General features: G+C 33.8%; 3 protein-coding genes across 3 annotated transcripts; 1 reads left to right on the forward strand and 2 right to left on the reverse strand.

Moving 5' to 3' along the window:
- Positions 1 to 1,200: 1,200 nt before the first annotated feature.
- LOC137808276 (FMN-linked oxidoreductases superfamily protein) lies at positions 1,201 to 3,686 on the forward strand. The gene is made up of 3 exons (XM_068609305.2): positions 1,201 to 1,682; positions 1,758 to 1,864; positions 2,612 to 3,686. The coding sequence occupies exons 1-3, from the start codon at positions 1,317 to 1,319 to the stop codon at positions 3,342 to 3,344; spliced, it is 1,206 nt and encodes a 401-aa protein (XP_068465406.2). The 5' UTR covers positions 1,201 to 1,316; the 3' UTR covers positions 3,345 to 3,686.
- A 67-nt stretch (positions 3,687 to 3,753) lies between these two features.
- On the reverse strand, positions 3,754 to 8,116 carry LOC137808277 (2-oxoglutarate (2OG) and Fe(II)-dependent oxygenase superfamily protein). The gene is made up of 12 exons (XM_068609306.2): positions 7,880 to 8,116; positions 7,433 to 7,548; positions 6,443 to 6,561; positions 6,271 to 6,334; positions 5,859 to 5,926; positions 5,459 to 5,517; positions 5,206 to 5,371; positions 5,065 to 5,084; positions 4,938 to 4,984; positions 4,281 to 4,361; positions 4,107 to 4,196; positions 3,754 to 4,021 (listed from the first exon to the last, which is right to left on the reverse strand). Exons 1-12 carry the CDS (start codon positions 7,911 to 7,913, stop codon positions 3,890 to 3,892), a joined length of 996 nt encoding a protein of 331 aa, XP_068465407.2. The 5' UTR covers positions 7,914 to 8,116; the 3' UTR covers positions 3,754 to 3,889.
- A 3,415-nt stretch (positions 8,117 to 11,531) lies between these two features.
- Positions 11,532 to 12,750, reverse strand: LOC137808279 (protein IRX15-LIKE). The gene has a single exon (XM_068609309.2). The coding sequence runs from the start codon at positions 12,695 to 12,697 to the stop codon at positions 11,750 to 11,752; it is 948 nt and encodes a 315-aa protein (XP_068465410.1). The 5' UTR covers positions 12,698 to 12,750; the 3' UTR covers positions 11,532 to 11,749.
- Between the last annotated feature and the right edge of the window lie 1,066 nt (positions 12,751 to 13,816).

Below are 13,816 nucleotides of genomic sequence, written 5' to 3' on the forward strand. Positions count from 1 at the left end.
ACATTTTAAGTGGTTTAAGGATGATAAAATTATTTGATAGTAAAAATTGAAAATTGAAGTTGTAATTTAAATTAATATTGTAAGTATGTATTTATGTGAATATATTAGCAATTTTCTTTTTCCAAATTGAAACAATTAAAATTAAAATTTAAAGTGAATATTGAAAATACCATTTATAATAATATAAAATTGTAAATTTTAATTAGAAAAAATAATCAATAATATCTTCAAAGTAGGAGATAAATATATAAATAATAAAAGATATATTAATTATTTTAATGATTTATGTAAAATTAGAAAAAAATAAATATTTTTTTCCACAATTTCAATTTTTGAAAGGAAAATTGAAAAACTAAGTCAAGAAATCGATTTTCAGGAAATGAAATTCTTATCTATGTTTTTTTGAAAATAGTAGACCAAAATAAAATTCTATTTTTGAACAGAAAAAATGCTATAGATAATTATTATGAATAATATGTTATTTTTAGAATTATTTTTTCAAAACTTGCTACTTTAAGAAAATTGAATATAGTACTAAAAATAAAATACAAAATAATTTTCTTTAGGAATTGAGGCCAAACTTTTATAAGAATTAAATATATTTTTGTGTTTATACTATAACACAAATTGATTTTTATCTTTAATTCAAACTTAGGTCATTTATGTATTTATAATATGAAAATAATTAAAATATCTGTAAATGAAATGATTGTTAATTTTGGTAAGATTAGTTGTTTTGATTGCAAGACTGATATCTACCATAACTAATGTCATAACTATTTCTCATGAATTGATAAAATGAAATCTTAAATTGAATTAATTTCATTTATATAAACACCTATTCCAACCATTTCTATACAACAAACATTTGAATGGTCTAAAGTTTAGATAAAGAATAAAAATCAATTTCATCTTATAATCTTATAACACAGGAACCAAAAATATATTTAACCTTTTTTATAATTTATTAAATACATAATAATATGAATAAATACAACCAAATACTTTGATAAAAATGAAATAGTTAATAGTTCATATTCTAAACAATAATAATTATTGTGCTATTAATATATGGGATAAGTGGAGGGTAAGTAACATCCACACTGATCTATGTTGGTTAAAATGTACTGGGTTAGTTTTACCGGACAAGACATCCAAGCTTGAAAGTTCAAATAACTTTGCAATTATTTTAGTGAGGGAGTAACCTCAAAAAGAAGAAAACATATACCCGCTATTGCCGGTAATGATCTAGTGGATTAGTATTGAAGCCATCCGATGGCGGCGATGGGTTGTCTTGCAAAACCCATTGTATATTGATGAAACCTAAACCCTATTCCTTTCCCCTTCTCAACCGATATTTTTGCGCGCAATCTCCTCCTCTCATGGCCCAAACTCCAGCTTGTCTCGATGCAGAACAACCGCACGACGACCACCATCAGCAGCACTTGGGTTTCCCGGCCCGGAGTCTAAGCGGAGAGTCTCGGGCGGAACGGGCATGGGCTCACTGGGACAAGTTGGGCCGACCCAGATTCATAGTCGCCCCAATGGTTGACAATTCGGAGTTGCCGTTTCGAATGCTGTGCCGCAAATACGGTGCCCAGGGCGCCTACACCCCCATGCTCCATTCCCGTATTTTCTCCGAGACCGAAAAGTATAGGAATGAAGAATTTACCACTTGCAAGGTATAATAAATAGCAATCACCCATTTTTCTAATTGTGTTCATTGCTTTGTTGTGACCTTTTGGGAACAATCGCAGGAGGATCGACCGCTCTTTGTTCAATTCTGTGCCAACGACCCTGATGTGTTGTTGGAAGCTGCACGCAAGGTCGAGCGTCATTGTGATTATGTTGATATTAATCTTGGGTAATGTATATTTACATTGTCTTTCCGTCAAATCTGTTTCATTTCAGTACCTAATGTGTTACCCACTTGGGCCATAGTTTATAGGAATAAGAGGAAAGGAATGAATGAGTGTTCATGAATCCCTTTTAAATAGAATTTGAAAGTTGTATGGAAAGGAAATATGTCCTTGGAGTTTTATTCATAGTTTTTCACCATAAATGTTTTTTTTTTTTTAATTTAAATAGAAGTGTAGCATACTTCATGTTTCAAGAGGTGGGTGTGTATTTTTAAAAATTTAAAGGAGAGAATAGTGTAATACAATCATAACTTTTAGCAAATTACTTTTACAGGAGAAAAGTAATTTGCTCAAGTTTATATTTGTATTTACTGTAATAGGAGTACTTTACTTTTGGTAGAGAAATTAGCAGGGTTAATGAGAGAAGCAGAGCCTCTCGAATTCCTCTTACAATTTAACACTCTTGTATTCATCTGGTTTAGCTTATTCCTACACTATGTTCTGGCTCAAATCGACCTTCTGAATAAAATTGTTCTTTTCTTCATTTCTGTTGACCTGTAACAGTATTGCCAGTTATAATATGAAAATATTATTTAAGTGAGAGATAGCGATCATCCACATAGCTAGGATGGAACTATGACCTTAAAAATACAAAAACTTTTCTTATTTCAAGCATATTTTAACAATCTTCATAAGTCGTATTTTACTTTTTTGATAAAATTTTGATGTATTTATTTTGTTTGATTTTGTAGGTGTCCCCAGCGCATTGCTAAACGGGGAAACTATGGTGCCTTTTTGATGGATAACCTTCCTGTTGTGAAATCTCTAGTGGAAAAATTAGCTGGAAACCTCGAAGTTCCTGTTTCATGTAAGATTAGGCTCTTTCCCAATTTAGAAGACACTTTGAAGTATGCTACGATGCTTGAAGAGGCTGGTTGTATGCTTTTAGCTGTTCATGGCAGGACCAGAGATGAGAAGGATGGGAAGAAATTTCGGGCAGACTGGAAAGCTATCAGGGCTGTGAAAAATGCAGTCAGGATCCCAGTCCTTGCAAATGGGAACATACGGCACATGGATGACGTTAGAAACTGTTTGGAAGAAACAGAGGTTGAAGGGGTGCTTTCTGCTGAGACCCTGCTTGAAAATCCTGCTATCTTTGCTGGATTTCGAACTGCTCAATGGATGTCTGAAAGTGAAGGAACCAACGTGGATGGAAAACTGGACCAGGCAGATCTGCTAATAGAGTACTTAAAACTTTGTGAAAAGTACCCTGTGCCATGGAGAATGATTCGTTCTCATGTTCATAAATTGTTGGGAGGCTGGTTCAGCCTTCAGCCTCACATCAGGGAGGAGCTAAACAAGCAATCTATACTGACTTTTGAATTTCTTTATGACATGGTAGATCGACTTAGGGGTACAGGTACAAGAATTCCACTTTACAAAGAGACACGAGTGGAACTTAAATCAGACAGTTACTCAGATTGAGACAGCTGCACACCAACATTTGGAGTGAGGTCAGGCTAAGCTAGCATGATTAGACATGACTTAAGATACAATTTTGTTGTGATTAGAAGTAAGAATAGTTAGAATATCCATTTTCTTTTTTTCTGTTGTATGTCTTCATTCTTATGGCAATTGCCAATTGGCAGCGTTGTACCCTATTAAAACGCTGATGCCTGATCAGCGGGCGGGTTAGTTTACGTGATTGTCTTGAGCGTTTCATTAGTTGGATTTGGCTTGTGTTCTGAACCCATCAACGATCTAATAGCATATGTTCCTGTTAGGTGTTGTTTACTTGGTGCTCTAATAATATGGTATGGTTTATGATTTTTGAGGCTACGTGGATTCACAAGTCCTAGTCATGAAATCGGTGATAATTTTGAGAATGAAGGCGTTGATAAATAACAAGTTTGATTTGTACTTAAAAATATTACAGTATCAGCAGTTGTAGGTCTAGTAGCAAGCTAGAGATCTGCTTGACAAAATCAAGATGTCAGGCTTATTTGCAGACCAGAACAAGGAAAACAAGGTTACTCAAGAACAAAGTTTGTGAGAACCTTGCGAACTAAATGCTCTCCATAGATTGGTCTTTCGAACTTTTTGTTGCCATTTGCCCTCGTTTTATGTGTGTCCAACGGCTCTACGGTAGTATCGAAGTTTGTCTGTTCATCCAGCAGTGACATTTGTGACAAGCAACGAAAGAAACACGAGAAAAAGGATGAGACATAAATATAAAATGTGGCTAACCTCGTAAAAGTATGGTACGCTGACTCTGTATTTTGAGTTGTCGTTTATCACCCGATGCAAAGTTGACTCGTACAAACCATTGGAGTATATCTGCAGTTCTCTTCCACGCTTAATGAGATTATCTACCACATATCAGACTGTATTTATAGGAAGAAGAGATTAAGTCTAAGATACCTTTAGCATGTCACCAATGTTGCACACAAATGAGCCAGGAACTGGAGGTGCTGATATCCATTCGCCAGATAGGTTTCTCACCTTAACCAATTTTCACAGCATAAACATGGTGGGTAATTTGCCTCAAGGCATTTTAGTTGCATCTCTTTTGTTTCAAATGACAGTTGCAGGGCAATAAAAGATTATCGAAGGATAAAATAGTGAACGCAAACTTAAGTCAATAGGTATGGGTTGAATGAATCAACCACTTCAGTAAAACTATTTTTTTCTAGAAATATAGTCGAACGGAGGAAATGGGATGCCAACAAATCTGCTCCGAAGCTACTGGCCATAACAGATATTTAAAACTGTATGGAACCCCTATATTTCTAAAGGTTATTAAGTGGTCCTGAACCGGCATGGTCTCAATAAATCTTTATGTAACAATAATTAAATATTATTTTATCTTAAATTGAAAAACTCAAATATATGTTACTTAAAGATTGGTAGAGTCCATAAAACAGGTGGTTCAAGTTATAATTTCAACCAAATTTAGGTTTGTAATTGCATGGTACAAGATTGATTGCAGTAAGAGTAGAAGTAAAATCAATAATTGTATGCAATAAACGAGGAGTTCGAGTATCTTAAAATACATAAAGGACATAAATAAGTGCATACCTGAAGTGCGTTTATATCGTCATCTTGGTTAAGCAATGTCAATAAACCTGTTAAACAACATCTAAAATCACGGACAATGACCAGACAGATATTCTCGACTTATAATAATGCAAAGGTAAAGATATACCGTAATCAGTGTGAGCTCCACTGGGTTTATTTTGATTCAAAGAATTGGAGAAGAATAAGTAACAAAGGAAAAGGTATCAGCAATCCAAGTAATTAAAAAAATAGGCAACATTTGGAAAAACCAGATCCAGGAATTTATTACCATCCAATGTCATGTTTAAGAACATGTGTGCCATTCACAGATGATACACATGGGTATCCAATGAGCCGCATTACCCAAAACGGATCCCCAGCTCTTTGACCTTCGAATTCATCCGGTGATCCACCTAATGCTAAAGCAATTCCACGCATAATTTTCCTTGCAAGGTCTAAGAAAAGAACTATATGAGGAAACAAGAATTTAACGGTAAGAACTCACATGATGGAAAAAAGGAGTGGAGGAGTACTATACATGCCTGTGCAGAGACTAATATACTCCTCCATAAGAACTTTGAATATTGGTGGATTTTGTGGCCTGCATGGTGAACACAAAAACGGAAGAGGGTCAAACCGAATGACATAAGTATCTTGCAACAGAGAATCTTCTTTCTGAATGCTAATACTCCAAGGTCCAACTCCCTTGTCTAGTAAATCAAATGCTAGATAGAGTACCAGAACCAGGTCACAGAGAGCATCAATCCTGCTAAAGTATCCATAGACTATAAATCCAATTCAATGAATCTTCCTAGTTAATGAGAAATTCGGGATTAAAAGTATGTATGTAATTGTTCTCGAGCTAATATTTAGCTAAATATTGAAGGGTGTTTGTGGAGGAATACATGCAGTAATAAACAGAAAATCCCTATTTCCATGTACCACTGGTTGCTTCCTTCCATAGTTTTGCCCAGATCTCCATACATGCCCTTGGTCACTTCTCTATAGCACTGTTAAAGGAAATTAAATGGATCATTTGTTGATTGATAGAATCACAAGAATCAGAGTGAATTCTGGAACTGCTACGCTAGGCTCTAATCAGAGAAGAAAATGAAATATTGAGGAAATCTGATCATGAACAATGTTAAATACTACTTGATCCATGAGCTATATTAGCGAAATAAAATTAATACTTGACTCTAAATTGCACTAAGATGAGCCTAATGCCGATAATAATTAATAAAGTAAAACAATCATTTCAAAGTGTTCTGACAGTTCTGTGACATGTATATCAGAAAAGAACGGAACCAAAAACAGACACTCAATTTTATGTTAAGCAACTTGCAAGACTTACATCAATAGCTTCATGCATGTCAAGTACACCTTTGGTTATATTTTCTCCAATCCTTTGATAACCTCTGCATCAGACATCAGGCTGCTATCAGTAGAAATTTGATTCATAAACTTCATGATCTGAAATTAAACTTATATACAAAGTAGATCGCTGTAAACCAAACCAAGCAAACCTGTATCCAGCAGCCGGAGTCATTTTGATTTTTGCCTTTTCTTCGTATGGAAGTTCAAAGAATCTGCGCGTTACATCTCTAACTTCTTTGAGGAGGGTCTCCGGAACACCATGTCCTTTCTGTCAATCAAGGAATGCAGGGTTTGAACATTAAACACAAAATTCTAAGTGCCATGCATGATTTTAAATTGCGGTTTGCTTTTCCAGTCTTCTGTGCATCAACTACTTTTGCCCATAATTTCAGTAGCCACCACTTGATCGCACGGATATAAATGGGGGTGAAAAATTCATGGATTAATTTTCTATGCAATTTTACTAGTACCATAAACCTATTCACGAAATTTTCATCCCTATAATAAACAAACTCTCAAGAAAAGAGAGTAGTCAATTCTTGAGTTGAAATTGAAGAATTCTGTTCAGAGCAAAGCCTTTTGGTAGCAATAGTTTGACTTAAAGCTGCCATAAACGTTATTTATCAAATTAACATTGGTATCCGAAATCAAAGGTACATTCATTTACTGTGAGCCATTATTATTTTCTTTTATCATTTCAATCTTCTAGAAACATAAGCTATCTGCGGTACTATAGCAATGTAACCATTATTTTATATATATTTGGAATGTATATGAAATTCAAAACATCTTATTCTTTGAAGAAGTTGCAGTGGACGCACTGAAATTTATGCAAGAACTTATCAATTTGCTTTCTATTCTAAAACTAAAAATAATAAGAAAATGTTTCATGAATACCCAGAAATATATGAAGAGATTTTTTTTTTGGATAGAATTGTAAGATATATAATGCCAATAAAAGAGAAATAAAAAAATAGAGTCTATAATAAGTTCCTTTAAAAAGAGAGTGTATCTGTATGATTGTGGAAGAATTTTTTTGCTTCAAAGCTCTCTTGCATCGAAATGTGTAAAGAAACCATAGAAGGGAAAAGGGAAAAGGGAAAAGGGAAAAGGTGTTAATAGAATCAGCAAACAAATACCACGTAGAAGAACCCTGCCTCTGTACAAGCCTTATCCAATTGTCTAACAACCTCGAGTACACCAGGGTCCTCGGCCATTTTGGGATCATCTGCCTTAGCCAAAAGCGGACTAATATCTGCATCACCGTCACCGTTATAAAAACTATTATTAGTCATTCTTTGTTCTTAAACTAAATATTTTACTCCCCAATTCTCCGCTATACACCGTCCTAAGCAAATGCAATATCAATATAACATATTTAGGTAAATTCCGATAAACCAAAGTAAATGTGTGCTCAAAATCATGGAAAGTAAAACCGTGAGCGTGTACAAACATGTCTGAGTATACACAAAATCAGAAAAACACAACAAGAATTTGAGAGCATGAATATGCATAATGGAATTAAGAATCGAGGAAAAGATGAAAGTAACGAGAACGAGGGTGATGGAAGTGGGAAGGGGGTTTACCAATTACGGGGATGGAACTAAAGTCCGTGGCCATGAGGGAATTGTGATTATCTGAAACTCAGTGCACTTTGTTTCTTTACTATGGATTTGTTTGTAGTATGGAAGAAGGTATGAAAAAGGAATTGCATATCCTAATACTGCAGGTGAAGTGACAGATTCAGGAACATGACGAGACAGCAGAGTTGTCATCTACCCCTAAAAAAAGCATCAGGCCTCTTGCATTGGACCCACATCAACACAATCAATGCCCAATAATTTATGTACTTTATTCTAAACATAAATTAATCTGTGCAGTGCCTTTGTCGATTGTTTATAGTAATTATAAAGGTATTTTATTTATTTTTTCTTATAAAAGTTTTGATGTAGCATCATGCAACTTGAAAGTGCATATCAAAAAATAAAATAAAATTGAATTCTAATATGTAATACAAAAGTATATTTCTTTTTACTAAAAAATAAAGTGTTAATTTTTTATGTTGATATATATATATATATATATATATATATATATTTTAAAAAAATACTATATGAAGATTTGTTGGAAGATTTTAAAGGATAAACACATTCTTTAGTTATTTGATAGTGATAGAGTTTAAGAATGTAATAAAATATTAAAACTGAAAAATAAGATCATTTTCCTGTTTGTGCAACATATTATTTTTTCTATTATTCATGTGAGTTTTGACTATTAACTGGCGTTAGATAAATATTTCCAAATAATTTTATAATTATTAACTGTTTGGTGGTACCAAACCATTATGTCTCTAGTAGTATAATTAGATGCTATTACTTCTCTAGTTACCAGGTAGTCTTTTAAAGAGCCAAATAATTTTTCCCTAACCCACCTTAAAAAAAAAATACTAATTTCCTTTTTATTTTTTCTCTCAAGCACTGAAACAATATAAAAGATAAGGAAGAGATCCTGGTGCATTTGTATTTATGTAAATAATTAGTTAAAATTAACTAAATTAGATACTATTTTATAAATTAAAAAAATTTATTAATTTCTAAATTAATTTTTAAATTGGTATTTAATTAGCTACCAAGATTAAATTTGGTAAAAAAAATCTTGGTAGCTAATAATTAGATATTAATTTAGAAACTATTTATTAATAATAGAAACTAATTTAGAAATCAATATTTTTTTAGCCTCATCTTATTTAGTTAATATAGTAACTAATTATTTTTAGTCTAAAAAATTGGTTTATATTTAATAATTTTCTAGTAGTGTAAGTACCAAACTAAATTCTCCACAATGATTCTTTTATACTCATATATCCCTACTTGAAAATTTTGATGAAATTAACCAAATATCCACACACCATGTATTATTATTTGCCATCATGTTGTTTATTTTTGTGATACGCCTTAGTGGGATCAAACCCATGTAAAGTTGTTAATGTTAATTGACTTTATCATAACATCTAATAGGTTTTCACCGGTGAATCTTTTGCATATTTATACTTCCTTCCTCTACTACTTTTCGAACAAAGTGGTAATGAATACTTATGTGTTTTGTCCTGAAATGAAAGACAAGATTCTTAGCAATGTGCAAGGCACTATTTGTCACAATATACAATAAGCATTTGAAGCTTGTGCCCAAGTTCCTCCATTAACCTTTGAATCTAGATAGATTTCTTGCAAGCTTTCGTCATGTACTCAACTTTTGTAGTAGACAAAGATACAAAATTCTATAACTTGGATAACCAACTTGCTATCGCTCCTACAAATGTAAACACATAACAGTAGTAAATCTTCTTTTTATCAAGATCACTTGCAAAATCTGAATTGCCATAACCTTTGATACCTAATTATGATCCTCCAAAACATAATACAACACCTAAGGTTTGCTTGATGTGCCTAAAGGATCCTCTTAATATTACTTCAATGATTTCCACCTAGATGTGCACCACTTTCATTGCTTGTGCAATGTCTCGTCTTGTACAAATAATAACATATACAAAAGGTTTTCCATCATTGATGCATACGATACTCGAGACATATTCATTCTCTTTGCTTCATTGCGAGGACTCATACTTAAGGATAATTACAATTGATAGGGAATGGGTCGAGACTTGCTTGCAATCTTACATGTTGAAGTGCCACAAGGTTTTCAAGATATAATTATTTTAAGAAAGTCAAATCTTCCTATCTTTTCTGTCTTGGTGAATTTACATCTTTAAAATTTTGTTAAATAAAATTTTAACCGTTATAAAAAATAGTTTGATGACATATTTAAATGTTTTTCTATGATAGATATTTTAGAACTCATACATGAATTGAACTTTTTATGACGAGTTGTATAAGTATATAACATAAAGTCTAAACTTTTTGAAGTGTCAACCTAACTGAAATGTCAAGTTGCATAGTGATATATAACATGAAAATTTATATAAAAAAAACATAAAATCTAAATTTTATGTTTCTTATATTTATATTAGTTCTAAAATTGACATATAAATCTCTTTTAGCCATTTACATTAGTTTAAATATTTTAAACCTTAAAACCTATCCTCCAATTTGAAAAACTCAACCTCTAGAATTCCGTGAACTACGAGATGTAATAAAGCAACAAAATAACTTGTGACCTAAAGTTCTAAACAATTTTTTTTGCAACTATGCATCTTAATATTTCCATTCATTTAACCTCTACGTTTACTTCTTTAACTAGTCTCCAATGTTATCTAAACGACCAAATAATGTTTCGTATTCCAAAAACAATTCAATGTAAAAATATTTGGTTTTCGAAATAAAGAAATTTATTTTGAAACTGAAAAGAAAAATCCAAAAATGTCTATTATATACATGTAATAACATATAGTTGGACAATGACACCTTGACAGATTTCGGTAAAAACTTAATAGATTTATACTTATTGTGAAGAGTGGTATTTTTTTTCTATTGTGCTTATATTATTTTACCAAGATTTTGTGATCTTTTAGACACGGTCTCTTTTGCTTGCATTTAGGCCAAAAGAATAAAGAAGCTAGCAATTGTTACTCCCACTTGTATCTATATAATTCACGAAAAACAAGGGTAGAGGCAAGTGGTCCAAAGAGAACCAGTGCAATTATTAAGTTCACTTTTAAGCAAACCAAGAGCTTGCATTGGTTAAAGTTCATTTAGCTAAGAGGCCAAGTTCACTTGTAAAACAAAGCCGTATAGTTGTTGAAGCAACTTCCTTCCAACTACAAGCGACCTTAAACTTGAAAGGTAGGTCTATTAAGGTGCCTTTCGCACAACTAACTCATGTACCTAATGCTGTTTTTTTAAGTTAAGAGGACAAGTTTCTACTTAATTAGACCCATCCTCATCTTCCAAATATCTTATCAATTATATCTATGAAAAAGCATTGCAAACCCAACTTAACCTGTGTTTCACTGCATCAGACAATATTTTACATAAGCCAATGAAACCACGACACAGACGCATGTGGTACGGAAATTTAATATCTATCGTCACATGCAACTAAACATACTTTTTTTTTGTATCATTCTTTAATTTAGTTTTAAATTAAGTTAATAAAAGTCGGTAGGAGATGCTTTTGTATAAAATTCCAATATCACTAAAATAAGTAATTAATTAAGAATGCAAATTTTGTCTTTTTGTATGGCACAATCTCTCCATTTGGTGTTGTTTTTGCTAATGCATATACCCTGAATTGAAATTTGAATTAATAGAAGAAATTACAATTTTGAGAGGCATAAAATGGAAAGGAAAATATCAAAAAAGAATTATTTTTACAGGCCTCAGCCAGGAAGAAGTAAACAAAATGTAGCAATGGTGAAAAAGGATGATAAATACCCAGAGGGATGGCGGAACAATTGTGACTAACATGAGATTCTGAACAGCTTATGGCGAAAGAACTAGTTACGTTGTTGAAGCATTCCCTGAGCCAGAAGAAGAGTGAGTCTTACAATACTGAACACTACTCTCATCCATTCTTTCCACCACATAATGCCCCAAACTCTCACTTGCCTCCACCAAATTCTCACTGCACAGGAACTCACTCCCACAGACCTTTTCCACCTCCCCAGAGAAGTCATGCACAAACACATGGGTCTTAGGGTTCCCACCTTTTTTGCTCCTCGCCAGAACTCCGGCGGTGAAGATTGCCGACATCCTTCCAGGGGCGTCGGGCCAGTCGCCACGTGGCCCGTCCACCAATATGACATCCCAGTCAACGTCGTACACGTGGTTGGGAAGGTCGTTGAGACCCAGTTTGCAGTCTGAAAACAAAAGATTCTGCACTGGCTTGCACTCGTTGGCTACCCGTTCTTTAACAGAGGTTATGAGCTCCTTCATCTCGCTTCTCTTGGTGGTGTATTGCACGTCGTAGGCGTCGATTTCTGGGTGCAGTTCTTCGTAATATGCAGCGTAATAACGGTTTTCGTCGATAAACACGGTTCTGCCGTAGTGGTTGAGGGCTTTCCAGAGAAGGGTTTCGGATGTGAGACCGAAGATGAGTAAGTTGCATGGGGATGAGCACTTTCGGAGCACGTCGGAGATGGGTTTGAGGTCTGAGTGTGGCATGTGGTTGGTATCGTTGGATTTTGAGGCGTAGTGGAGGAGAGTGTTGATGACTGTGGGTGGCAAAGGAGCAATTCCGAGACCAGAAACTGGGGCATTGGAAGAAGCAATGACCGAAGAAGTTGCGGTGGTGATGAAAGTGGATTCTCTCGTGTAAATGAGGGTGACGAGGAAAGCGAGGGTGAGGATTGATATAAAGGCTAGGAGCCATAGGCGATTGGAGCTTCCTTGTTTTTGGATATAAGGGTGGAGAAGGATGAATTTGGTGTTGGTGTTTGTGTTCTTCATGATGGTTTGGAAGAGATTGTGTGGTCTGGGAGAAAATTGGGAAAGAAGGGTTGAATTTAAAGAAGTAAGTGGAATAGCATAAGAGAGAGTTGAAGCAAATGTTGAGGGTGACCTGAAGTAGTAGTACCTTACATTATACATTGACCCTCCTACAAGCCTCTAGACTAGAACTGAAAATAACGTTAATGAGAGCGATTTAGTTGAATTTTGTTATATTTGGTCCATCATTCTTGATGTGGCTGGTTGTTATTTGTTTCATGAATGAATTAATTAGTTCCTAATAGAGATAGTTTAGTTTATGAGGAAGATTTTGATGCAGAGCCAAAACGGGGTTAGGGGTGGGAAGATGCAGAAGGTACTGGGTTGGAGCGGTTGGAGCTAAGATGCAATAGCCGTAGCGACCCAGTAACTAATTACAAGCCAGAGGTCGCTTTTCCTTGTTGATTTAAGATTTTGTTCCTACGTAACCACCCTTTAGAATATTGGTAATTTCTTAGAAAAATAGCTACCCCCGAAGGAGACAATGTACCTGCAACGATTCAATTGGTCCCCGTGAAACACATGTGATTATCAACTTTGTACTTTATAGTAGCGCATACTACTACTGCAAACACGCTCAGACGATTTCAAAGTCTAATAATATGGCCTAGGGATTTCTTTCTATTATTCTAATTTGGTTTCTGAAACATATTTTTCAGCCTGGTATTTCATCAGTCAAAACGTAAGTATCATTGTGTCAACTACCATAGTATTTTGCAAATTATTTAGTTAAGTAGCTTTTCCTTATTTCTACAACTTTAACTTTCTCATTCTTATGAATACGACAGTTTCTTTTATATTAATATATAGATATAGAGTTGGTAGTATTTTAAATTTGTCATATAAAATTTAGAAAAAACAGAAAATAATTTGGATATTGAATTGGCCTCTATCTTCATTATATTTCTTCATATATTTTTTCTTTTTTCTTTTAGCTTGGCATACATTCTATAATACATTCAAGTTATTTTATAGAATGAAAATAACTCTTAGAATTGTACAAGAGTGCTCCAAGAGTTATAAATATATAGAGTCACATGAATACCATTAAATACTAGACCTTTAGTATAAATTAAAACT

The sequence above is a fragment of the Phaseolus vulgaris genome, chromosome 3 (assembly GCF_051622355.1).
Source record: "Phaseolus vulgaris cultivar YP4 chromosome 3, ASM5162235v1, whole genome shotgun sequence".
Classification (NCBI taxonomy): domain Eukaryota; kingdom Viridiplantae; phylum Streptophyta; class Magnoliopsida; order Fabales; family Fabaceae; genus Phaseolus; species Phaseolus vulgaris.

Bases quoted from the DNA above. Each gene is read 5' to 3' on its own strand.
- LOC137808277 (XM_068609306.2), bottom strand. From the start codon at position 7,913: ATGGCCACGGACTTTAGTTCCATCCCCGTAATTG. The intron at 6,562-7,432 runs GTATTTGTTTGC...CTTGATTGACAG, and splicing joins AGGCAGGGTTCTTCTACGTG to AAAGGACATGGTGTTCCGGA. The intron at 5,372-5,458 runs GCATGTATAGTA...TTCTTTTCTTAG, and splicing joins GTATATTAGTCTCTGCACAG to ACCTTGCAAGGAAAATTATG.
- LOC137808276 (XM_068609305.2), top strand. From the start codon at position 1,317: ATGAAACCTAAACCCTATTCCTTTCCCCTTCTCAACCGATATTTTTGC. The intron at 1,683-1,757 runs GTATAATAAATA...GAACAATCGCAG, and splicing joins AAGAATTTACCACTTGCAAG to GAGGATCGACCGCTCTTTGT. The intron at 1,865-2,611 runs GTAATGTATATT...TTGATTTTGTAG, and splicing joins TATGTTGATATTAATCTTGG to GTGTCCCCAGCGCATTGCTA.
- LOC137808279 (XM_068609309.2), bottom strand. From the start codon at position 12,697: ATGAAGAACACAAACACCAACACCAAATTCATCCTTCTCCACCCTTAT.